Source organism: Syngnathus typhle, linkage group LG5 (assembly GCF_033458585.1).
Source record: "Syngnathus typhle isolate RoL2023-S1 ecotype Sweden linkage group LG5, RoL_Styp_1.0, whole genome shotgun sequence".
NCBI lineage: Eukaryota > Metazoa > Chordata > Actinopteri > Syngnathiformes > Syngnathidae > Syngnathus > Syngnathus typhle.
Window position 1 is genome coordinate 3,783,714 of NC_083742.1, and position 25,581 is coordinate 3,809,294.

The following is a 25,581-nucleotide window of genomic DNA, read 5'->3' on the forward strand; positions in this document are numbered from 1 at the left end:
AGAAGTCCAATAATGGAACACCACTAGGGTTCAGACTAGATAACCCTAACCCCTCCCACAGGTGGTGATCCCATGGAAAGGGGGACCCTCGTTTCCTTTTGGGGCTATGCCTGGCCGGGCCCCATGGGCAAAGGCCCGGCCACCAGACACTCACCTTCGAGCCCCAACTCCAGGCCTGGCTCCAGAGGGGGCTTCCCGGACGAGGGAAAACGAAATCCATTTATAGTATTCCTCATAAGGGGTCTTTGTGTGCCATGCTTTGTCTGGCCCCTCACTTAGGACCCTTTTGCCATGGGTGACCCTGCCAGGGGCATAAAGCCCCAGATAACTTGGCTCCCAGGATCATTAGGACTCACAAATCCCTCCACCACGATAAGGTGACGATTCACGGAGGGGTTTCTTGTTGTCTATAATGCTAATCCGTTATTAGCAGTCAGGAAAAGCGAAAAACAGGAGCTAGGGAACAGCAGCCTCAAAACGTGTCAATGACCTTAGACCCCAGCCTTCCAAATTATCTTGGATAGAATATTTTGAGAAAAAAGGGAGATGGCTGTACATTGAAAAAGAAAGAAAACTAAATAACTGTCATTTTTGTTATGAATATATCGACCAACCGAGGTTATACTTTTTCAAATAATGTCAAACAGATCCCAAAAGTAGCTAGGATCAAAGATCAAATCACTACCTGTTAGTGTTACATTTCATTCATTTTTCAAGGTTCTATTATTTCTTCAGTTCTTCTTTGTTCATAGTTGAGTCTTGTTTACTTTTTACCCTGTCTCAAGAACTTGTGATACTTTAGGTGAAACGTGTGATGAATGGTGTATTTCATTCTCTACGAGGAGAGTTTGACCTCAGTGAATCATACAGTGGACATACTGTACTTGCTGTGCTTATAAAAACCATCAAGGTAAGTGTAAACAAATATTTTTGGAAGCTTTTGTACATTCAGTACAAATAAAACACTTATTTGGATTGATAGACAAATGTAAAATGTGTAATGTTAAATGTGTAAGGTGCATGTATTTTGCAAATATACAGATTACTTTCAAAGGCATGTAATATGAATGAATGAATGAATAAACCTTTATTTCAAATATAATTTAAAGAATGAAAACAATAAAAAACAAACAACAAAAAACAAACAATACATATCACTGTTTAGAAAAGGAGTAGGAAGAAGCCTAAGCTTATCATGTCCTACCCCTATCCATCACTTAGTTCCAAGTTAGAACATTAAAACTACAAAAGAACAAAAGAAAAACAACAAAAACATCTTATAATCCGAAAGTTTAACAGTAGTCACCTTCATTTTCGTCTTTTTGGTAATTTGCAAAGATCATGCCTTTATACATTTGTTTAAATAGATTATATTTCTGCTTTCCTTCATTTTAGCTTCTAGCCCATTCCACACAGTTACTCCATAGGATGATATGCACCTGCTCCTGAGACTGGTGCGAGCATACCCCTTGTTAGAGTGGTGCTCACTCTAACTTACTTTGCAAGAACCACACGGGAGACAGTATGCCCTTTTTAGTTTAGTTTAGTTTAGTTTAGTTTATCGTTTAGCACATATTATTATATCAATAACTGTGCAAGGAGGGAGACGAAGCCTAGGGCTTGGAAAGAGCTCCACTCCTTCTAATGCCCTTTTAAACACTTGCAAGTGGAGAGTCATTCAGCGATGATCGAATGAGGTCTGACAGATTCTTGCAAGAGAGTATTTATTGAGAGAAAGCAGGGTGCGGGTGAGATTGGTCAGGGGGGGTGAGATTGGTCAGGATGGGGGTGAACCCCTGGCCGCTGGTCAAAGCGCATAGCAGGGGGTATTTTACGACGTTGGGGGAAACAGAACAACTTAGATTGCTTCGTCTGCAGCTGGTCAATCAGTTCAAAGGATCTTAGCACTTTGTTCTACTACTTTAAGACAGGACAAGTTTGGTTAATTATTAAAGGTTACATTCCAACATAATCATAGGATCAAACTAATCTAGCAACCCTAACATATCCCTCCTGTTTATCATATGATTATGTCACCCCGATTAACAAACATAATCAAAACAATATAATAAAGATAGAAAAAGAAAAATAGAAACACAGAAACATCATTGTATTCATCACGTGAGGCATTTTCAACGGTCAAATCATCAGGTTTCTGTGAAAAACGTTCAGCCAATCAGCAATATTGCAATCCTCTGTCCGCAGCGCATTAAAATCATCATATTCGACATCCCTGAGATGTTGTATTCGCACTTCAGCTACGGTAGAAGACACAGATGTTGATACAGCTGACTTCAAACTTGAGATAACACAGGTTGTAAACAAGCACAACAATACCAGCACAACAAGTATAGGAGTCACAAGTTTCAACAGCAGTTGCCACCAAGCGCCAGAGAATAGCCATGGAAAGAAACCCCATTGATGTGGGACTTTGTCTTTTGACATGGCCTGCTGTAAGTTCTTCAGTGAGTTCACGGCGTCATTAACTCCTGGAATGTATGTGCAACAGGAAGTCCCAATGATGGGGCACACGCCACCTTGCTCTGCAGTCATTAAGTCCAGAACCATCCTGTTTTGCAAGACCATTAGTCCAATAGCCTGAATCTCTTTGTTTTGTCCATCATTGACTTGCAGCGAGAGAGATTCAGAAAAGATTGGAAACGATAGTTCAGTGTCTCGATGAAGAGTTTTCCAACTCCGATCCAAGGAAAACGCGCATGAACGACTCTGTCTTCGACGGACCACTCTTTGTGGCTGTCGGACATTCGCACCACAGACGACGGGGTAATGTGGTTCAAAGGCTGCAACAGCCCTGCGTCGACGTCCAGAAGAGTTGTGTGCTGTCGTCACTTGATGATGTTGTATCCTGTAGGTGTGGTCGGTCACCCACACTCGTGCACACACTTGTGTCCAGTTGGCGGGCAGCATCGGACAACTCTTGTAACCACAAAGCCACGAGCCATTCTGAATGAAGCAGGTCCCGTCCAAAGGTGCAGCCATGTTGGTAGGAGAGCCCTGACGCCTTGAAATGGCTCTCCTATCCTGGCACTCAGCGGTGATGTCCAAAGCGCCCATCCAGTTTCCTCCTGGAGTGCAGTCGTTAATGCATTCGTGGGTTTCATTTTCTTGGAGGAAACGCGTGTAGTCCATTCCAGGTAGCTTTTTTGTTTAGGCCACTTGTGGCATCTATCGTCCATCAACAGTCACATTGGGACTAATCCAAAAAAGTTCGATCACAGGTTCTTTTCTGTGAGTCCAGGACGGTAGGGGTAGCATCACTGACTGTGACAGCACGGTGTTGAAATCCAACTCCTCCCACAGAGGTCATGCATTTCGCTTCGGTGACAGTCATTGTTCTGGCCTCCAGGTGAACTTGCGTGGAGGAAGGGGGGGAGTTTGGAACACACATAGCATCCCTCCTGTGTGTGGGATCTCACAGTGAACGTCACACACCGGTACCAAGTGTTGGTTTCTTGTGGGTTTCTGGGGTCCCATGACCAGTCCTCAAAGTTCTCATCATGTGACCATCTTTTTCCTCGGGCGACATTGGTCTATTCAGACGAGCCCATAGACCATAGCATGCTCCAACCACAACGCAGCAGAGAATCCACCTGGCATGTGGAGCCCCGTTGCTACTAGGATGGCAGAGACACCGATATTTCTCATTGCTTAGTCAGAGTGGGGATCTTATGGATTCCATTCTTCACCGACATTGAGACGCCTCGCCCTAAACGACGAGGCTCCTTTGTAGTCAGACTTCCCCCCACTCCGAAAATGGGGTACAGCACTCCCTGTAACGTCCAGTGGTTGAGGTGAAACTTCGCTGGGGCTTCCATCAATGTTCAGTGCAGTGGGGGTAGTCAGCAAGACTTGGAATGGGCCCTCCTACCATGGTTGGCCCAGTTGTTCCTTTTTGACGACCTTTATGTCGTCCCATTCTCCTGGCTTGGAGCGGTTGTTGACCTGTGGGGAAGAAAGATCAGGCGGCAGTAAATTTGCATTTGACACATATTTCAGGTTGAGTGCTCTGATCATGTTATCTGCCAAGGACTGTTCCTCTTCTGCTTTTTGCAAATATTGTATCATTCACTAGTCAATTTTATTGCCTTTTTGAACTGGGCAAATAGGAGTGTTTGCGGGAAGAGTTTGAGCTCTTCCTAATGATTCCTCCTAACCAAAGACCATATTTCTCATTTATTGCCTCCTGTTTTAAAGGAGTTTTTTGATGTTGGTTGGATTTGTACTGGGGGAATGGACGTTAAAAGTCCTACATCAGATGGGCCCTTTGTCCAAAGTTTTTTAGGAAGCCCAGCCAACTCCCCCTCCTCCTTTTCATTCAAACAAGTGTTGATTAGCCAGGGAAGCGCATAAACGCGTGCCCTTAACAGCTACACCACTTCTTCATAGCTATTTAGTCACTTTTCAATAATCTTCCGATTGCTTCAAGCAAAAGTTTGAAAAGCTTGAGAAACTTTTAACTTAATGGTATGACGCCAAATGTATTAGAGAATCCATATGTCGTAAAGTGTTGTATTATTACTATCTTTCACTATCTGTCCTACTCCCTCCCTCCTTCTGAGGCTTGGCGACGCCCATGCCTCACACCTTGACGAACGTTTTGGGAGGATGGGTTCTTTACTACATATGATTCTATCATGATTTAATTTGACTTTCTTTCCGAAACGCTTCTCAATTTCCCAGTTCACACATCTTCTGCAGGTGTTACTGGTTCTCCTGTTTTTTTCTCTAGTTAATTATCAATCCAAAAGCAACTTTTTTTTTCTCTTAGCATTTAACAAAATCACTCTTCAAAGTCGCTCTACTAATTTTCCATAGTAGTCTCCAACAACTTCAACCATTCAACCTGTATTTTCCTTTCATTCAGGCAATCATTCACCCTTGCTCATTTGCATCTGACACACAGTCTCCAAAAAGGAGTCTTTCCATCACATTGGTCTCAATTTATCCAAGCTCTCCACACAAAATTCATAACTGAATCTCTCGGGTTTAACTCGCATATAGAAGTTTGTACAATCTTATAACACAACCAATTAATTATTCCTATTAAATGTAGCATTGCAATGTCTTAAATTCACAATTCTGCTTCTTCCAATTCCTGAAAGCATGTTCTGTCGCGGTTTTTTTTCTCTCGAATTTCTCACGAGGGCTCGACACTAATATGCACTTGTGTGGCACAGTTTCTGCCCGCAAACAGATTTCTCTCTTTTCCTCTCATTTTTATTTTTCAAAATTGTTTCTGTTTTGCGGTGCAAAGTGGATAGACAACAGTCTAGCAAATTTCTTTGGCTTAAAAGTTTAGCCAATTTCATCATTTTAACACATACGCACACACATGCACAGCTCTCGTGCGCTAAAGGTAGGTCCCGGCACCAATGATTCGTCACAGACTGGCCATTTCCTGCAGTCGATCATGAGCTGGTTCCCGCCCACACACTCGAGGACAGCACAAAAGTTGGTCCGGAATATAGGTCTTATTAGCCATAAAATGCACAATAACGTGAAAAAAAAACATAAGTCGCTCCGGAGTATAAGTTGCATTTTGGGGGAAATTTATTCGACAGAATCCAACACCAAGAACAGACATGAACGAGCAACAACGGGCTAAAAGATAGGTATGCTAACGTGACATAAACACAAACGAAGAGCTGAGAACGGGCCTGATGTAACATTCAGAGTTATTCAAAAAACTATTACATAAATAACATATTGTGTCGCGTACTTGTATGTCTATCGTGTTATATGTCTCGTCACCGTGGGATAGAGAAAACGTAATTTCGGTCTCTTTGTGTGTTGTGACATGTGGCGAGATTGACAATAAAGCTGACTTTGACTTTGACGTTTATAAAACCATCTGTGTCACTCCAATTCATTAAATCCATCAATCGTCCTTTATGTCAACAATGGGTGCGCGCCGCTGACGGCGCTTGAACTTCTAAATATTCCACAGGCCCATATAACGATATATAAATTATATATCAATTAACTATTATATAAGCAATAATATTATCAAACCATCTGTGTCACTTCAAATCATTAAATCCTTCGATCAAATTCCTCGTCCTTTGTCAACAATGCCGCGCGTGCGCTCTGACGTCAGCCTCGTCGTTATTCCACAGATCTAGTATATAACTACCGTGATTTACCATGCATAATGCGCAAACTTTAACTAATTTATTGTCCTAAAATCTGGGGTGCGCATTATGCATGGGTACAACAATTTTTGAAGAAATCCTCCCTCGAAATAAAACTTGAAATCACCTTTCTTCTTGTTTGTTGTCAATCGCGCATCGCATTGAGCCATCCTGCCCAACACACTTAGTCAGTAAAATTCATAATTGACGACACATCGTTTGATGCGATGGCGCAATCCTTGATGGTGTGTTATTGTCAAATATTGTTTGTTTTTTAATCTCCATCGCAGACCGGATATCATACGGAGGCAATATCATGCGCACTATGGATCCGATGCGCAGAACAGAAGACACGTCAGCTATTTAAAGAGTGAGAGTTCAGTTTAATTATCAGTTTCACCAAAATGGTTAAGAGAGTAAGTTATAGTATAGCATTTCAAAAGAAAGTCATTTAAGTGGCAGAAGAATTAGGCAATAGGGCAGCTGCACAACAATTTGATGTCAATGAATCAAACATAAGACATAAGAAGAGATTTGATACAGCGAAGGCTTCAGCAATAGCACCTGGAAGAGGAAAGAAAGCACAGTATCCAGATGTTGAGGAACAATTAGTGGAGTTCATTAGGGAGAGAAGAACTGGTGGAATAGCCATCAGCACTATTGAGATTAGAACTTTGGCTAGGAAATGGATCACCAACTGATTCCCGAGCGCGGCTGCTCACTGCTCCCCTCTCCCCCAGGGGATGGATTAAAATCACATGGGGATGGGTTAAATGCAGAGGACGATCCTTGGGACTTTAACTTTAAAGAGAGACCACCCGGACTCAAACGTCAGAGCCTCTCCAAAGTGGTGCTACTTATTCATGAGGCCCAATGACATTTCAATTAGGAGGAGCACTTCAGTGTCGCAAAAATTACCACAGGACTATGAGGATAAGCTGTTGAAGTTTACGGACTTAAGTAAGAGTCAAAATTTGGGTGCGTATTATACATGGGTACAGGCTTTTTTCCAGCATCGACATGCCATTTTTAGGGTGCGTATTATGTATGGCGTATTATACATGGAAAATTACGGTATCTTAGAATTTCATGGCTGCAACACGTGCAGTAGAAGTTGGGAAAGGGCATGTTTACCACTTCGTTACATCACATTTCCTTTTAATAACACTCAATAAACGTTTTGGAAGAGAGGAGACTAATTCTCTTAGCATTTTTCCCATTCTTGCTTGATGAACCACTTCATTTGTTCAACAGTCCGGGGTCTTCCCTGTCGTATTTTACGCTTCATAATGCGCCACACATTTTCAATGGGAGACAGGTCTGGACTGCAAGCGGGCCAGGGGAGAACCTGGACTCTTTTACTTCGACGCCACGCTGTTGTAACACGTGCGGAATGTGGCTTGGCATTATCTTGCTGAAATAAGCAGCGGCGTCCATGAAAAAGAGGTCGCTTGGACGGCAGCATATGTTGCTCCAAAATCGGTATGTACTTTTCAACATTTATGTTGTCTTCACAGAAATGTAAGTCACCTATGCCATGGGAACTAATGCACCCCATACCATCACAGATGTTGGCTTTTGAACTTTGCTTTGACAACAGTCCGGATGGTCCGCTTCCTCTTTGGTCCGGAGGACACAACGTCCAGTGTTTCCAAAAACAATTTGAAAAGTGGACTCATCAGACCAAAAAACACTTTTTCATTGTGCATCAGTCCATTTTACATGAGCTCGGGCCCAGAGAACCTGGCGGCGTTTCTGGATGTTGTTCATAAACGGCTTTGGCTTTGCATGGGAGAGTTTTAAGCCGCACTTACTGATGTAGTGATGAACTGTATTTACTGACAGTGGTTTTCTGAAGTTTTCCTGAGCCCATTTGGTGATATCCTTTACACACGTCGGTTTTTAAGGCTGTGCCGTCTGAGGGATCGAAGGTCACGGTCATTCAGTCTTGGTTTCTGGGAGTGGCGGTTACGTGCAGTGATTTCACCAGATTCTCTGAACCTTTTGATGATATTATGGACCGTAGATGTAGAAAACCCTAAATTCCTTGCAATTTTTCTTTTGAGAAATGTTGTTCTGAAACTGTTCAACTATTTTCTTACGCAGTTGTGGACTAAGTGGTGAACCTTGCCCCATCCTTGCTTATGAATGACCTAGCATGTTTGGGGACCCTCCTTTTATACCCAAGCATGGTACTCAATTAGCCTGATCACATGTGGGATGTTCCAAATAGGTGTTTGATGAGCTTCTCTCAGCTTTCTCTGTATTTTTTGCCACCTTTCCCAACTTCTACTGGAAGTGTTGCAGCCAATTAAATGTATCAGTTTGAACATTAAATATGTTCTATTTGTAGTGTATTCAATTGAATATGGGTTGAGAAGGATTTTCAAATTGTTGTATTTTGGTTTTATTTACATTTTACACAATTTCCCAACTTCAACCGAATCCAGTTTATATGTAGAAACACAAGTAATTCTTAGTCCTCCATCTCTCTTAGTAGGCATTTGCAGCTGTGAAGCTTAGTACACACTATTTCATTTGTTTCTGTGAAATTTCACTTTACGTATTAATGTATTTCCAGAACGTGACTTTGCAGCTCCTCCATGACAAAGACTCACCGACAACAATTAAAACGGAAGAGTTGGCAGATCAAGAAGAGGACACAGGTAAAGATGATTTGAAACAAGAAGACAAGAAAATATGTAACACATTCCTTGGAAATGAAGAAAGTGGTGTCAGCAAACCCAAAAGGGAGGCAGTTTGTGAGACAAAGGATGACCATCACCACAGAGGTGAGGACCAAATGTCAGATGGAGCTGAAGTACAGGCACCATTATCCGTTTTAAAGGAACAGTTTGACTTAGAAGCATTGGAGACCACACACATGCCAACGTTAGGATCTCAAAAGCAGCAGGCGCAGGCAGTAAATGACACCAGTGAGGCTTCAAATCCAGAGGCTGGACCTCATGAGACTGTCCTAACTGAGGTCGAACAGGAGCAGGATGCTGAGTTGAATGAAGTGTCTGAGACACGCATGGAAAATACAGAAACCTCAGGAGAAATGGATGCCTACTCTCAGAAATCTTTTGAACCCCCAGTTAAGCCGCCTCCACCACCAAATGAAGTTCTCCTCAGTCAGGCTAAAGAAAAAAGGTGGGTGCTTGCTTCGGAGTTTCTAATATTTTTCTTTGACCTTGTTGGTGCATGTTGAAGTATTGCTTGCATTTTTTGATATGGACTCACAATTATTGGTTGCAAATAATCGTTTATGAGCCAGGGAGCATCTTGAACAAACTCAGAATGTACTTCTTTTTCAAGAGCATGCTGCACTTGGCCAAAAAATACAATGCCACAAAGTCTCCTTTCATGCTACGTTGCGCTCTTTTTCTCGCTCGCTCTCCCTCTCTTGCCCTCTCTTTCTTTCTCTCTCACTCTCACCATCGATCTCTCCCCACCTCTTCGCTCTCTCTCTGTTACATATGCTTTCAAAGCACTTTAGAAGAATATTTTTAAAGGTCCTGTCTAGTTACTGTCATATTATTCTGCCTCTGATTCTGTTGTCTCAGTGTGACTGGAAAATTGCCAATGGAAAACGGAGAGATCATTTTCCAGGTCCGAGCCAATGACAAATCCACTTCGCATCCAGTTTTAGAAGAGGAGGAGGTGGTAAGCAGGAATTACATAAGTCTATATATTTTTTTTCTATCATATATTTGTAACTAGGGCGGCTCGTGGCGCACTGGCTAGCACGCCCGCCTCACAGTACGGAGGGTGCGGGTTCGATTCCACCTCCGGCCCTCCCTGTGTGTAGTTTGCATGTTCTCCCCGTGTCCGCGTTGGTTTTCTCCGGGCCCTCCGGTTTCCTCCCACGTCCCCAAAAACATGCTTGGTAGGCTGATTGAGCGCTCCAAATTGCCCCTAGGTGTGAGTGCGTGTGTGGATGGTTGTTCGTCTCTGTGTGCCCTGCGATTGGCTGGCAACCGGTTCAGGGTGTCCCCCGCCTACTGCCCGATGACAGCTGGGATGGGCTCCAGCAAGCCCGCGACCCCCGTGGGGATACACCGGTACAGAAAATGGATGGATGGATATTTGTAACTATTTTTTTTGTCATGAAATACATATGTCAAACTGAATCCAATATATATTTGAGTGATGTGTTAATATTGAATTAAATAATTTATATATATTGTTATTTGGAGATGTGGTTTTCACATATTTGGTTGGTTAATTAGTGTAACGTTTTTGTATTTCAGAGTTTAAAGGGATGCCCACCACCAGCTCCGCTGTTTGGTGATAATAATGACGACGATGACCCTGACTGGCTAAGTTAAAATGCAATGAAAATTCAAGCTAAGTAGATCAGAGACCATGCCTGCCTCATCTAATGAATTTGAAAAAATGACCAAATCAGATTCTGATCTTGATTTCTTATATGAAATCTGTTTAAGATAATGTGGACATAAAAAGCTTGCAAACCCCAGTTCAAAAGCCTAATTTCTGTTTTAAAAAAAATTGAGACAAAGTGTAGGATCTCAAAACTGTTCCACAATTAATGTGACTTAACATATGCAACCCCACCTCTTCCAATCTTGAAGTGATGGAGAAAAAATAAACATGAACTAATGTGTTTACACAAGTGTGAAAACCTGGAATGCGACTGTGTTCTGAACTGGACTATCAAGATTCAAGAGTTTTTATTCGCCATGTTTGAGCGTGCCAAACAAGGAATTTGACTTCGGTAAAAACACACAATCATATTCACAATAATGTTAATTAGAAGTAAAGAGACATATACGTACACTTCCTTATACTTTTTGCAGTCTAGCAGACGCTTGAAGGTTTTGTGCTAACACTGGCTTTGTTTACATGGATGTGTGGTAAATTCTCTTCGGTGATCAACTGGTCTTCAAAAGCAAACGGTGGAAAAGTGGCTGGCTCGGGAAGGAAAACTTCAGTGACACACGGCTGATTGGGGAATGATTTTATTCAACCGATTTCAGAATTCAAGTGTCTCTCTCGAGCCAAAAGTGTCAAGTCCCTTTGTCTTCCCGCCCTCGAACCTTATACCCCGCGCCCCCACCTCACTCGAGCGCACGCACACGACTGGATGACCTCTGACCCACCAGCCTGCCTTGTTGATTCTACACAGATGGCCAACCACTGTATCTATGGTGCCAGGAAGTCTGCCTTACTAGACCAGGCCCCGTAAAATCTCACACGAGCGTGACCCGGTCACACTTAAGCTTACCAGTGAAATATACGTTGCATGAAACCTAAATAAAAATACACGACAGATGCATTTATTCAGAGCCTGATTTGAAGAAAAATGCTTCATGTACACACCCTAGCCCATTCACATACACACACACACACACACACGCACACGCACGCACACACACACACACACACACACACATACAGTGGAGCCTGGGTTTTCGAACGTCCAGGTTCTCGAACAAATCGGTATTCAAACAAAAAAATTGAAATTTTTTTGCTTTGGATGTCGGACAAAATGCGCGGTTGTCGAACTTCGCAAGATGAGCCGAGAGGACCCGCATGCGTTATTACTACGTTCGTTATTACATTCTCGTTACTCTGAGGATTGCATCAACTCTAATCATGCCTCCAAAGGAAACAAGTGGGAGCTGTAAAGCCATCGTAAAACACAAAGACGCTCCAAAAGCAATGCGACACTGAGCGCCCGGCGCGCTGCACTTGCGCGATCGGACCAAATTAAGCTCCCTGCGCACTGAGGTCCACTTAAATTTTGGAAAGTACATCAGGACTTTAAAAATATTTTCTAAATTTCAGCAACGGCTCTGTCACAATAATGCGACCAGCGCGGTGCAGTTGCGCGGTCGCCGACGCACTACGATTGCGTGTTCGGCGGTGCGCTGCAGTTGCGCGATTGGACAAAAATGCGCAACTGAAAAAATGCTTAGAAAAGGCGGGGGTTTTTTTGGCTTGGAACGGATTATTTGTTTTACATTATTTGTAATGGGAAAATATGATTCGGAATTCGAACGATTCACTTCTCCAACAGCCTTCTGGAACGGATTGTGTTTGAAAACCGAGGCTCCATTGTGTGTGTGTGTGTGTGTGTGTGCGCGTGTGTGCGTGTGTGCGTGTGTGCGTGTGTGCATATATATATATATATATATATATATATATATATATATATATATATATATATATATATATATATATATATATATATATATATATATATATATATATATATATATATATATAAAAAAAAAATTCCCCTCTCACCCTCCGCGGGTGGTCTCCCACTCCAAGCTCGGGTCCTCTACCAGAGGCCTGGGAGCTTGAGGGTTCTGCGCAGTATTTTGGCTGTTCCTAGCACTGCACTCTTCTGGACTGAGATGTCTGATGTTGTTCCTGGAATCTGCTGTAGCCACTCCTCCAGTTTGGGGGTCACTGCCCCAAGTGCCCCAATGACCACGGGCACCACCGAGGCCTTCACTTTCCAGGCCTTCTCAAGCTCTTCTTTGAGGCCCTGGTATTTCTCTAGCTTCTCAAGTTCTTTTTTCCTGATGTTGCCATCGCTTGGTATTGCTACATCCACTACAACGGCCTTCTTCTGTTGTTTATCCACCACCACAATGTCCGGTTGGTTCGCCATCACCTTCTTGTCAGTCTGGATCTGGAAGTCCCACAGGATCTTGGCTCGCCCATTCTCTGTCACCTTAGGGGGTGCTTCCCACTTTGAACTTGGGGCTTCCAGTCCATACTCTGCACAGATGTTCCTGTACACTATGCCAGCCACTTGGTTATGACGTTCCATGTATGCTTTCCCTGCTAGCATCTTACACCCTGCTGTTATGTGCTGGACTGTCTCAGGGGCCTCTTTGCACAGCCTGCACCTTGGGTCTTGTCTGGTGTGGTAGATCTTGACCTCTATTGCTCTGGTGTTCAGAGCCTGTTCCTGTGCAGCCATGATGAGTGCCTCTGTGCTGTCCTTCAGTCCAGCTTTTTCCAGCCATTGGTAGGATTTCTTGATGTCAGCCACTTCACTTATCTGTCGATGGTACATCCCATGTAGGGGTTTGTCCTCCCATGATGGTGTCTCTAGCCACTCCTCCTCTGTTTGCCATTGTCTGAGACATTCACTGAGCACGACATCCGTTCGGGCCTTTTCCTTGATGTACTCATGGATCTTGGCTGTTTCATCCCGAACAGTGGCTCTCACACTCAGTAGTCCTCGGCCTCCTTCTTTGCGGCTAGTGTACAGTCTCAGGGTGCTGGACTTAGGGTGGAACCCTCCGTGCATGGTTAGGAGCTTCCGTGTCTTGACATCTGTGGTCTGAGTCTCTTCCTTTGGCCATCTTATTATTCCTGCAGGGTATCTGATGACTGGCAGGGCGTAGCTGTTTATTGCCCGGATCTTGTTCTTGCCATTTAGCTGACTTCTGAGGACTTGCCTTACTCGTTGTAGGTATTTGGCTGTGGCTCCTCTCCTTGTGGCTTCATCGAGGTTGCCATTTGCTTGTTGGATACCAAGGTACTTGTAGCTGTCCTCAATGTCTGTTATTGTTCCTTCTGGGAGTGAGACCCCATCTGTATGGACTACCTTCCCTCTCTTTGTCACCATGCGACCGCACTTCTCTAGTCCGAATGACATTCCAATGTCTGTGCTGTAGATCCTGGTTGTGTGGATCAGTGAATCGATGTCTCGCTCGCTCTTGGCATACAACTTTATGTCATCCATGTATAGGAGGTGACTGATGGTGGCCCCATTTTTGAGTCGGTATCCGTAGCCAGTCTTGTTGATTATTTGGCTGAGGGGGTTCAGACCTATGCAGAACAGCAGTGGGGACAGAGCATCTCCTTGGTATATGCCACATTTGATGGAGACTTGTGCAATTGGCTTGTAATTGGCCTCAAGGGTTGTTTTCCACAGTCCCATCGAGTTTGCAATGAAGGCTCTCAGGTTCCTGTTGATGTTGTACAGTTCCAAGCATTCAGTGATCCATGAGTGTGGCATGGAGTCGTAGGCTTTCTTGTAATCAATCCAGGCAGTGCACAGGTTGGTGTATCGAGTCTTGCAGTCTCGGGCGACTGTTCCGTCAACCAGCAGCTGGTGTTTGGCTCCTCTGGTATTGCTGCCTATGCCTTTCTGTGTTGTGCTCATGTATTGAGCCATGTGCACACTTATCTTAGCCGCTATGATGCCTGACATGATCTTCCATGTTGTAGGGAGACAGGTTATTGGCCTATAGTTGGATGGGACTGTACCCTTCGTGGGATCCTTCAGGATCAGGATTGTGCGTCCTTCAGTTAACCATTCGGGGTGAGTTCCAACTTTTAGTAGCTGGTTCATTTGTTCTGCTAGGCGCTCATGGAGTGCAGTGAGCTTCTTAATCCAGTAGGCATGGATCATATCTGGCCCGGGTGCTGTCCAGTTCTTCATACCTGAGACTCTCTCTTGGATGTCTGTCACAGTGATGGTAACTGGGTTCTGCTCAGGGTGGTTGCTGTGGTCTTCTCTTAGAGAGACTAGCCATTGTGCCTCCCTGTTGTGTGATGTGTTCTTCTCCCATATGCCCTTCCAGTATTGCACAGTCTCCAGTCTTGGTGGGTCTGCTCTGCTGTTGTTACCCTGCCATTGAGAGTACACTTTTCCTGGTTGGGTTGTGAAGAGCCTGTTTATTCGCCTGGCTTCACTTTCTCTTGTGTATCTCTTTAGGCGGCTGGACAGGGCTAGGAGCCTCTGTTTGGCAGTCTCCAGTGCTTCAGGTATGTTCATCTGGCTGTACTTCTTGGGTGCTGGTTTCTTCATTGCACCTTTCTGGATCTCCGATAGTTGGCTCACGTCTCTCCGCACTGTCTTGATCTTAGCCTCCAACCTTGTTTTCCATGGTGGGTCTTGTATCTCATGCTTGATATTGCTCTTGTAACCAAGCATCTCCAGGATCACTGTTGCTGAAGTGTATATCAACTTATTGGTTTCAGTGATGGTGGTTGTAGGGATTGTTCTCAGTGCTGCATTCAGATCTTCAACCAGGCTTTCTGGTGGTGCTTCTCTTAGCCTTTGTAGTTGGCGTCGGGGTTGGCTGCTGTTCATTCGAGTCATGATCTTATTTTTCAGGTCAGTTGCTGACTTGTTCAGGCTTGCATATTCTCTTGGAGCTGTGTACCCAATTACTTGGGCAGTTGATGTTGACTCCTCTCTGACCTGGTATTCGGGTTCCTGTGTGACTTGGCATCTGTGTTGTACCTCGTCAATCTCAAGTTGTGATATCAATTGCCGTTTCTGGATATTGGAGCACTGAGTTACTAGTTGTTTAGCGGTTAGTGTTGAGTGTGGATATCGCCCTTGCCATTGCTCCCACATTCGCTTCATGTACCCTCTCTGTCTTGGTTCACTGGAGTAGTAGCACTCCAACAGTGTTAGGTTCTCACATCTCGCCCATTTCCGCCTTGTTCCAGTAGCCCACTTTACATCTAGGCGTTCTGGTTCCCCAACGCCTGACGCAGACCTTGTTTGTCCGGGCGACGTCTGAGCCGGCATCTCATTTGATTCTTTATCTCTCATCATGTTTATGAGGTAGGCGATATCGTCAAGGGTCTTGCCCACAGACCCACACTGGATGATGGTATGGCTCCGCCCCGACCTGGACTCTCTCTATATATATATATATATATATACATACATACATACATAGCCGAGGCGCTCAGTGTCGCATTGCTTTTGGAGCGTGTGTGTGTATATATATATTTATATATATATATATATATATATATATATCACACACACACACACACATACAGTCATAATAATAATACATTCAATTTATATAGCGCTTTTCAATAACCCAAAGACGCTTTACATGGAATAAGAAAAAAAAGAGTGGGGGGGGAGAGAGACAGTAGGTTATAGTTAACAGGACATCGGTCAGCAGTGCAAAGGTCGGTCAGCAGTGCAAACGGGATGGATGGAGGAGCAGGAGGGGCGGGAGCGGAGGTTGTTGAGGTTGCCAGTACGGGAGGTGGGGGTGACGGGGGGTTGGTAGTCCAAAAAGAGGAGATGGGTGAGCCATCAGAGAAATGCCGGACAGATGTAGCGGCGACGGCGAAGGATCCCAGCCTTGTGTGGAAGGAGCAGTGGACCAGGTGGTGATGCCAGTCGACCTCGACTGCACCCGCTCGAACGGCAGGCCCCAACGCACCACGGCGGCACACAGCAGAGCCACGGTTGGCAAGCCCGCAGGGAGTGGAACCCGTCCCCCGCGGACGCCGGACGGAAGGCCAGAGAACCTGGCCAGAGCTGCCGTCGAGTCCGCAGCAGGCGGCCACAGGCTCCAAATCGGGAGGCAGGAGGGTCTGGTGGTGGTTTTGTCCAGTTGGCTGTTGGCTAGCTGGCTAACGTAGTTGGTAGAGGAGACAGATAGGTGAGAGCGGAGCTGCGGGGAAGCGAGGTGGACGGAAGACAACACGAGAAAATAAGAGACGGGTGGACTGAAAACGGGAAAACGAAAAACAAGTAACGGACACGGTCCGGGACAGAAGCGGCAGTCAACAAATCTGACGCCAGCGTGCTCTAACCCGGAAGACAACAGACGGTGGGGGAGGGGCTTGAGCGTGCATACCTCAGTTTTCGACCGTACCGGTTCTCAAACAAATCGAAATTAGAACGAAAAATTCTAGATTTTTCTGCTTCCGTTGTCGACACAAAATTAGGAGGTCGAACCTCGCGAGATAAGCCGAAAGGACCCGAAAATACCCGACCGCGCGGCCCAGATGCCGACTGACTCCGTTCGTTATTGTATTATCATTACTTTGAGGATTGTATTAACCCCTAATCATGCCTCCAAAGAAAGCAAGTGGGAGCAGTAAAGCCATCCTAAAACACAAAGACACTCGTAAAGCAATGCGACAGCGAGCGCCCGGCGCGCTGCGCTTGCGCGATCGGACCAAATTAAGCTCCCTGCGCACTGAGGTCCACTTAAATTTTGGAAAGTACATCAGGACTTTAAAATTATTTTCTAAATTTCAGCGACGGCTCTGTCACAATAATGCGATCAGCGCGGTGGAGTTGTGCGGTCGGCGGCGCGCTATGGTTGTGCGTTCGGCGGTGCGCTGCAGTTGCGCGATTGGACAAAATGTGCAAATGTAAAAAATGCTTAAAAAAGGCGGGTTTTTTTTGTCTTGGAACGGATTAAGATTTTTTCCATTATTTGTAATGGGGAAAAATAGATTAAGAATTTGACCGATTCACTTCACGAACCGCCTTCTGGAACGGATTGTGGTCGAAAACCGAGGTTTGACTGTACTGCTCAAAAAAATTAACGGAACACTTTGAAAACGCATCAGATTTCAATGGTAATTTTTTTTGGGGGGGGATATCCATACTGATGTGGACAGGTAAAGGTCTCAGGAACAAAAGGATGCCACATCTTTTGATGGAAATAAACGTTTTCAGCCTACAGAGGGCTCAGTATACAGACACCCCAAAAATCAAAGTGAAAAAATGATATGGCAGGCTCGTCCTTTTTGCCTATATTCAATTTCTGCAACTCAAAATTATTTTCAATATCTTGTGTGGCCCCCACGAGCTTCTATACATGTTTGACAACGTCACGGCATGCTCCTAATGAGACGACGGATGGTGTCTTGTTAGATGTCCTCCCAGATCTGTCTAAGGGCATCAGTGAAGGGCATCCTGTAAAGTCTGAGGAGCAACCTGGGATCAGACCGGGTATGATCGACCGAAACATTGTCCCAGAGGTGTTCTATCGGGTTTAGATCAGGTGATCGTGAGGGCCATTCAATTGTGTCAATTCCTTCATCCTTCAGATACTGTCTGCATATTCTTGCCACAATAGGCCGGGCATTATTGTGGATCAGGAGGAACCCAGGACCTACTGCACCAGCGTAGGGTCTGACCATGGGTGCAAGGATATCATCCCGATACCTAATGACAGTCAGACTGCCGTTCTCTAGGCTGTAGAGGTCTGTTTGTCCCTCCATGGAAATGCCTCCCCAGACCATCACTGACCCACCACCAAACTGGTCATGCTGAATGATGTTGCAGCCAGCATAGCGCTCTCCTTGGCTTCTCCAGACCCTTTCACGTCTATCACAGGTGCTCAGGGTAAACCAGCTCTCATCTGTGAAAGGCACAGGGCGCCAGTGGCAGACTTGCCAATTCTGGTGTTCTATGGCAAATGCCAATCGAGCTCCACGGTGCTGAGCAATGAGCACAGGAAACACTACAGGACGTCGTGCCCTGAGGCCACCCTCGTGAAGTCTGTTTCTGACTGTTTGGGCAGAGACATTCACACCAGTAGCCTGCTGGAGGTCATTCTGTAGGGTTCGGGCAGTGCTCAACCTGTTTCTCCTTGCACATAGTGGCAGATATCGGTCCTGCTGATGGAATGAGGACAGTCTACGGCCCTGTCCAGTTCTCCTAGAGTAACTGCCTGTCTCCTGGAATCTCCTCCATGCTCTGGAGATCGTACTGGGAGACACATCAAATCTTGCAACAGCACGCATGGATGTGCCATCCTGGAGGAGTTAGACAATCTGCGCAACTTCAGGAGGGTTAAGAAATCGCCTCATGCTCCCAGTTGTGATAATGACTCTAGCTAAAGCCAACACTTGTGGAAAAACAGTTAAAAAAGATCAAGAGGGAGGAACTTGAAATGGCCTCCACCTACAAAATCAGTCCTGTTTTGGGGACCATCTCATTGTTGCCCCTCTAGTGCACCTGTTGTTAATTCCATCAACACCAATGCAGCTGAAACTGATTAACAACCCCCTCTGCCACGTACCTGACCAAAACCTTATCAGAAAAGTCTAATTGAATTCATGCCATACCCTGATAAAAAAACTGTTCTTTTATTTTTTTGAGCAGTGTGTGTGTGTGTATGTGTGTGTTTTTATAAAAAATTCCCCTCTCACCCTCCGCGGGTGTTTTTTTTTTTTTTTTTCTTCACTCCAAGCTCGGGTCCTCTACCAGAGGCCTGGGAGCTTGAGGGTTCTGCGCAGTATTTTGGCTGTTCCTAGCACTGCACTCTTCTGGACTGAGATGTCTGATGTTGTTCCTGGAATCTGCTGTAGCCACTCCTCCAGTTTGGGGGTCACTGCCCCAAGTGCCCCAATGACCACGGGCACCACCGAGGCCTTCACTTTCCAGGCCTTCTCAAGCTCTTCTTTGAGGCCCTGGTATTTCTCTAGCTTCTCAAGTATGATATATATATATATATATATATATATATATATATATATATACACCGTTTTTTTCTATGTATAATGCGCAAAATGTAACTAATTTATTGTCCTAAAATCTGGGGTGCGCATTATACGTGGGTACAAAAAAATATATATATATATTTTTTTTTTTTTTTTATCCGGATATGATACGGAGGCCGCCATCACGTATGCGCTTTCTTCTCTGCTGTTCACTTCAAACACGCTCCATACGAACACAACTCGATCACCTGAGGATGCCATCTGCTCTGCCCTCCACTCGGCCCTCACCCACCTGGAGAGAAGGGACTCGTATGTGAGATTGCTGTTTGTGGACTTCAGTTCTGCCTTCAACACCATTGTGCCACAACGCCTCATCAGCAAACTTGACGCGCTGGGCCTCAGTACCTACCTCTGCAACTGGCTACTGGACTTCCTCTGTCAGAGGCCACAGGTAGTACGTGTTGGCGACAAAATCTCCGCCAGCATCACGCTGAGCACGGGGGCCCCCCAAGGCTGCGTGCTCAGTCCGCTGCTCTTCACCCTCCTGACGCATGACTGCACTGCAACCTACAGCGACAACCGTATAGTGAAGTTTGCTGACGACACAACTCTGGTGGGTCTCATCACCAAGGGAGACGAGACTCAATACAGGCTGGAGGTTGACCTTCTGACCACGTGGTGCAGGGACAACAACCTCCTGCTGAACGTCGACAAGACCAAGGAGATTGTTGTGGACTTCCGGAAGGGTCACACCCAACACCTGCCGCTGACCATCGACGGTGCTGTGGTGGAGAGAGTGAGCAGCGCCAAGTTCCTGGGGGTGCACATCAGTGAGGATCTCTCCTGGTCCACCAACACCGCATCACTGGCAAAGAAAGCCCAGCGCCGCCTGTACTTCCTGCGGAAACTCAGGCGAGCGAGCGCTCCTCCGGCCGTCATGACTACATTTTACCGCGGCACCATTGAGAGCGTCCTCTCCAGCTGTATTGCTGTTTGGGGTGGCGGCTGCACTGACTACAACTTGAAGGCCCTGCAGCGCATAGTGAACACGGCTGGTAAGATTGCTGGTGCTTCGCTCCCCTCTTTGAAGGACATTTACACCTCCCATCTCACCCGCAAGGCGACCACGATTGTGAGTGATGTGAGTCACCCCGCTCACTCTTTGTTCGAGCTTCTGCCCTCTGGGAAGAGGTACAGAAGCCTGCGCTCCCGCACCACCAGACTCACAAACAGCTTCATACTCCAGGCTGTTAGGATCCTGAACTCGCTCCCCCGTTCTGCGTAGCGTCCTGTACTTTTACTGTCTGTATGCACACTGGCTCTTATTTGTTGTGTTATTTGTTTATTTATTATTTATTATTACTCTTATTATTTGTTGTTTGTGCCTTCTTGTTTTTTATATTGCGTCGTTTACTTGTATGTCTATCGTGTAATATGTCTTGTCACCGTGGGATAGAGAAAACGTAATTTCGATCTCTTTGTATGTCTCGATATGTGAAGATGTTGACAATAAAGCAGACTTTGACTTTTTTGACTTTGACTTTTTGACTTTGCTCGTTTGCTGTCACAATGTACCCTACACAAATCCGAAACATTTCTTCGCTATCGAGTTTGCTAGCGCATGCGCAGTGATACTGACTGGCAGAATAACATCCGTTTGTTCCCAAAGATGATCTTTTTTCTGAAATAATTTTACGTTTACGGACTTAAGTAGGACTCAAAATTTGGGTGCGTATTATACATGGGTACAGGCTTTTGTCCCGCATCAACATGCCATTTTTAGGGTGCGTATTATACATGGGGCGCATTATACATGGAAAACAACGGTATATATATATATATATATACACACACACACATACACATACACACACACAGACACTATAGATAATATGTAGTGTCACAGACGTGTTTCTCCTTTTCATGGAAGCTCTGTTTATCTTTGTAAGCGGAACAATGTACTGGTGGCCTTGTGTCTTAAACACCCAAAAAATATGAAAGTGTGGTCTGGACGCAGCGGTCCCCAACCTTTTTTGCGCCACGGACCGGTTACATGCCAAAATGATACGACTGGCATGAAAAAAAATATAAACCACATAGAAATAAAACTCACAATTGCGTTGAATTAGTGGGAGCTCTCAGCTTGTTTCTCAGAAACGAGCCGGTCACATCGAGGCGTAATCGGAGACAATGACGCCCGAAGTTTTTTTTTTGTGGGGCCCGATATGAAATGACCCACGGACCGGTACCGGCGGTTGGGGACCACTGGTCTGGAGGATACATCTCAGCTCCATTATTAAGTGTTAACTCAACATAACAGTGCAAATGAGAAAAATATGTGAAATAATACTAAGCTTTAAAGTAAAAATGGATGGAGCGATGTACCTGTAATGATGCATAGTAGTGGTAGCAGGGCCTTGGACAAATTGTAAAGCCTTTTGGAACGTCTGAAATGTATTTGGGTTAAGGCAGTGCTTCTCAATTATTTTCTGTTACGCCCCCCCCTAACAAGAAGAAATCTATTCGCGCCCCCCCTCCCCACCGTGACTATCCTAACTTGTCTTGTAAGTCGTAAAATGTTGCACTGTCGCAAACATGACAGAAGTAACAATGAGAGCGCCACTGCCCCCTGCTGTAGTAAACGCGCAATTACACTTTATTCTAGTACTGCCAAAAAAAAGCCTGTTCCCCAGGGTCACACGCGCCCCCCCAGGAATAGCACCGCGCCCCCCAAGGGGGGCGCGCCCCACTATTTGAGAAGCACTGGGTTAAGGTCAGGTGCGCGCTAACTCCCTGTTAACATGGGTTTGAATATGACTGGTTAAATCTAAACATAGTCACATCCCAAGACGTTGTGCACAATTGTTCAATGACATTGTTTCAGTCATTTTTACTCCCCGCTCTCAAAAAACACACTGTATGTGATTAAAAAAAAAAAGTTTTAGTTGTACATGTTATATGTCTCATTTAATGGTGGTAAATGGTTTCAAGAGGTATCTTAGTCTGATTTTTTAAAGAAAATAAGCCAGCATTTTAACAGTTATAGACTTATTACTCTTACATCATCATAGTAGGTTTTTGAGCTAGCAGTTTTCGAGTAGGGTTCGCTACTACTTCGACAGCGAACGGAGTAGGGTTCGCTGTCAGGAACACACTCCTGGGAGCAGTGGTACCACCCACAGGTGGCTCTGAGAGAATCCTGGTTCTCTGCCTCAATACATCTATGGGACCTGTCCACCTAGTGAGTGTGTACGCTCCAACACTTAGCTCCCCCCAGGAAATAAAAGAAAGGTTTTATGATGAACTCGAAGCGACTCTTAAAAACATTCCCAGCTGTGAACAGCTCTACCTACTTGGTGACTTTAACGCTAGAGTCGGAGCCGATCGTGACTCCTGGCCATCCTGCTTGGGACACCATGGCATCGGTAAGCTGAATGAAAATGGGCAGAGAATTCTGGAGTTCTGCACATATCACCACCTCTGCATCACCAACACATACTTCCAGACCAAACCCATTCGCAAAGTCTCTTGGAGACATCCACGCTCAGGTCACTGGCACCAGTTAGACCTGATCATAACACGCACTTCTGATCTCGGAGGCATCCTTCAAACACGGAGTCTCCACAGTGCAGTCTGCGACACAGACCACTCCCTTGTGCTCTGTAGCTAGCTACAGGCAAAAAACCTACACAGATCCAAATCAAAGGGAGCCCCACGCATCGACAGCAGCAAAACAACCGACCCAACCAAAGCTACAGCCTTCCTCTGTGCCTTAGAAGTCTCCCTCCACGGCCCACCCCAGTCCAGCTCCGCTCAGCGGTACTGGGATGGCTTGAGGGATGCCATACACAGCACGGCCCTGTCGGTCTTTGGCAAAAAGCAGGGAAAACCAAATGACTGGTTCAATGCCAATTTAACAACATTGGCACCAATTCTTGAAGAAAAACGCGTCACACTCACAAATTACAAGCGCACTCCAAACACCAAAACTCTACAGACCCTCCGATCTTCTAGGGGGAAACTCCAACAAGCCGCTAGACCAGGGGTCCCCAAACTTTTTCCTGTGAGGGCCACATAACCTTTCCCTTCTCTGATGGCGGGCCGGTGTCAGTTTGTAACAGAAAAAGTGTGACGATCGTAGGCGAGCTTAAAAAAGTTATTGTTTTCCAGAAAGCCACACATAACCAAATAACGGTTATTTAATAACCCTTTCCAGGTTCTTTACACAAAAAAAGTCAGGAAACTAATAACACTATTAATGAAATAAATAATAACTAAATAACCCTCTCCGAGTTCTTCACAGAAAAATCAGGAAATAAATAATAACTAAATAACTCTCTGGGTTCTTCATAGAAAAAAACCATGGAACATTAACTTTCTGTTGTGCCATGCACAATCTTAACAGATAAAAGTTCAGCTCAGTTGTCAGAGCAGAACCTCTCTGACACATATGAGCAGTCTCTTAAAGTTCTTGTGTTCCTTCCTTATACCGTTTTTTTCCGTGTATAGTGCGCAATATTTTACTAATTTATTGTCCTAAAATCTGGGGTGCGTATTATACATGGGTACAAAGAAAAAAAAAAAAAACACGCTCCATGCGACCGCAATGCTCTCGTATCAGACAAGGCTTGCTCGATCACCTGCTCGTTTGCTGTCTGTCACAATGTACCCTACACAAATCCGAAACATTTGTTGCGGCTCCGAGTCACGACGAGGGACAAGTTTTGGTTTCCAAGGGTGTTTTTATTCCTCTTCAACGTCTCTCCCATACAGAGCCGCCTCTTTCCCGTCCCATATTTACTCAAGTCTTGTTCAAGTGTTTAGGACAAGTCACTCATTCTTATTGCGTGTTAATTCCCTAAGTAGATAAAGTCTAGCCAAGGTTTAGTTGCATTGTTCCACAGGAAAGCGGCAATTGAAGTTATCTGATCTCGCTCGCGGACGACTCGGCCAACAACTCGGCCAACAACTGGAGAAGAACAGATAGAAAAACTCTGCGGGGGTCACGGGCCGACAATGAAGTGCTAATTCACACCACACTACATTCTTTTGCTAATCAGCGTTGCTACAGACACAATCTCCCCTCCCTTTAGTGTAGCAACGCCTCTGTAACCAGGGCAACCAAAACATTAAATAGAGGAGCACGTGGAGGGAGAACTCAGAATTGATGGAGATTGTAACTGAGTTTCCTCTCTCTATCGTTCTCCTCGCGAGTAAACCTGTTCTGGTTCTTTTCTCCTCTTCCTTCCAGCGTGTGGTTAAATGTCTGATGGTATTTAGACCTGACATTTTATTTCACAACACTTTGCCTTGTTCTTTTCGTCTCTATTGTTCACTTCAAACACGCTCCATACGAACGCAATGCTCTCGTATCAGACGCTTGCTCGATCACCTGCTCGTTTGCTGTCACAATGTATCCTACACAAATCCGAAACATTTGTTGCGGCTCTGAGTCACAACGAGGGGCAAATTTTGGTTTCCAAGGGTGTTTTTATTCCTCTTCAACGTCTCTCCCATACAGAGCCGCCTTTTTCACGTCCGCACGCCTTTTTCACATGTCCGCACTGATCGCGGTGGTGCCTTTACGGGCAGTCGGAGAAATCAACGCCAACAAAAAAAATTACATCCAGCCTAGTTAAGACCATACCAAAGACTATAAAAATGGGACCCATTGCCTCCCTGCGTGTGTGACGATCATTGGGACTTAAAAAAAAATAATAATAATAATCATAAAAATTGGGTGCATTTCTTCGCTATCGAGTTTGCTAGCGCATGCGCAGTGATACTGACTGGCAGAATAACATCCGTTTGTTCCCAAAGATCTTTTTTCTGAAATAATTTTACGTTTACGGACTTAAGTAGGACTCAAAATTTGGGTGCGTATTATACATGGGTACAAGCTTTTTTCCAGCATCAGCATGCCATTTTTAGGGTGCATATTATACATGGGGGCGCACTATACACGGAAAAAAACGGTACTTGATTTTTAAAGTAACTTGGTTACTTTACCGATTACTTGATTTTAAAAGTACTAAGTTAGATAATTAGTTACCATCAGCACACGTCGCATCTGTTTTTGCTCGTATGTTTTGGGAAATGAGTTTATTGGTTTAAGGGTACCGTCTTTTCATGTTCAAAAGACGGACTGTAATAAAAGGCGCAGTCTCAGTTGTGTGCCATGACTGTGTTTAACACACATAGGGTGCCACGG

General features: G+C 45.0%; 1 protein-coding gene across 6 annotated transcripts in view; it reads left to right on the plus strand.

Moving 5' to 3' along the window:
- The window catches only part of fkbp15b (FKBP prolyl isomerase family member 15b), a 114,954-nt gene extending 104,157 nt beyond the window's left edge, over window positions 1-10,797 (plus strand). For 2 of the 6 annotated variants that reach the window (XM_061278166.1, XM_061278167.1), the window contains exons 23-26: window positions 803-910; window positions 8,734-9,305; window positions 9,719-9,818; window positions 10,406-10,797. In XM_061278166.1, coding sequence (XP_061134150.1) covers window positions 803-910; window positions 8,734-9,305; window positions 9,719-9,818; window positions 10,406-10,483 — 858 coding nt within the window. In that variant the 3' untranslated portion in view covers window positions 10,484-10,797. Of the gene's footprint in view, window positions 1-785; window positions 911-8,733; window positions 9,306-9,718; window positions 9,819-10,405 lie in introns of those variants that run through there. The other 4 variants (XM_061278169.1, XM_061278170.1, XM_061278168.1 and 1 more) reach the window with 4 other exon arrangements.
- The last annotated feature ends 14,784 nt before the right edge of the window (window positions 10,798-25,581 follow it).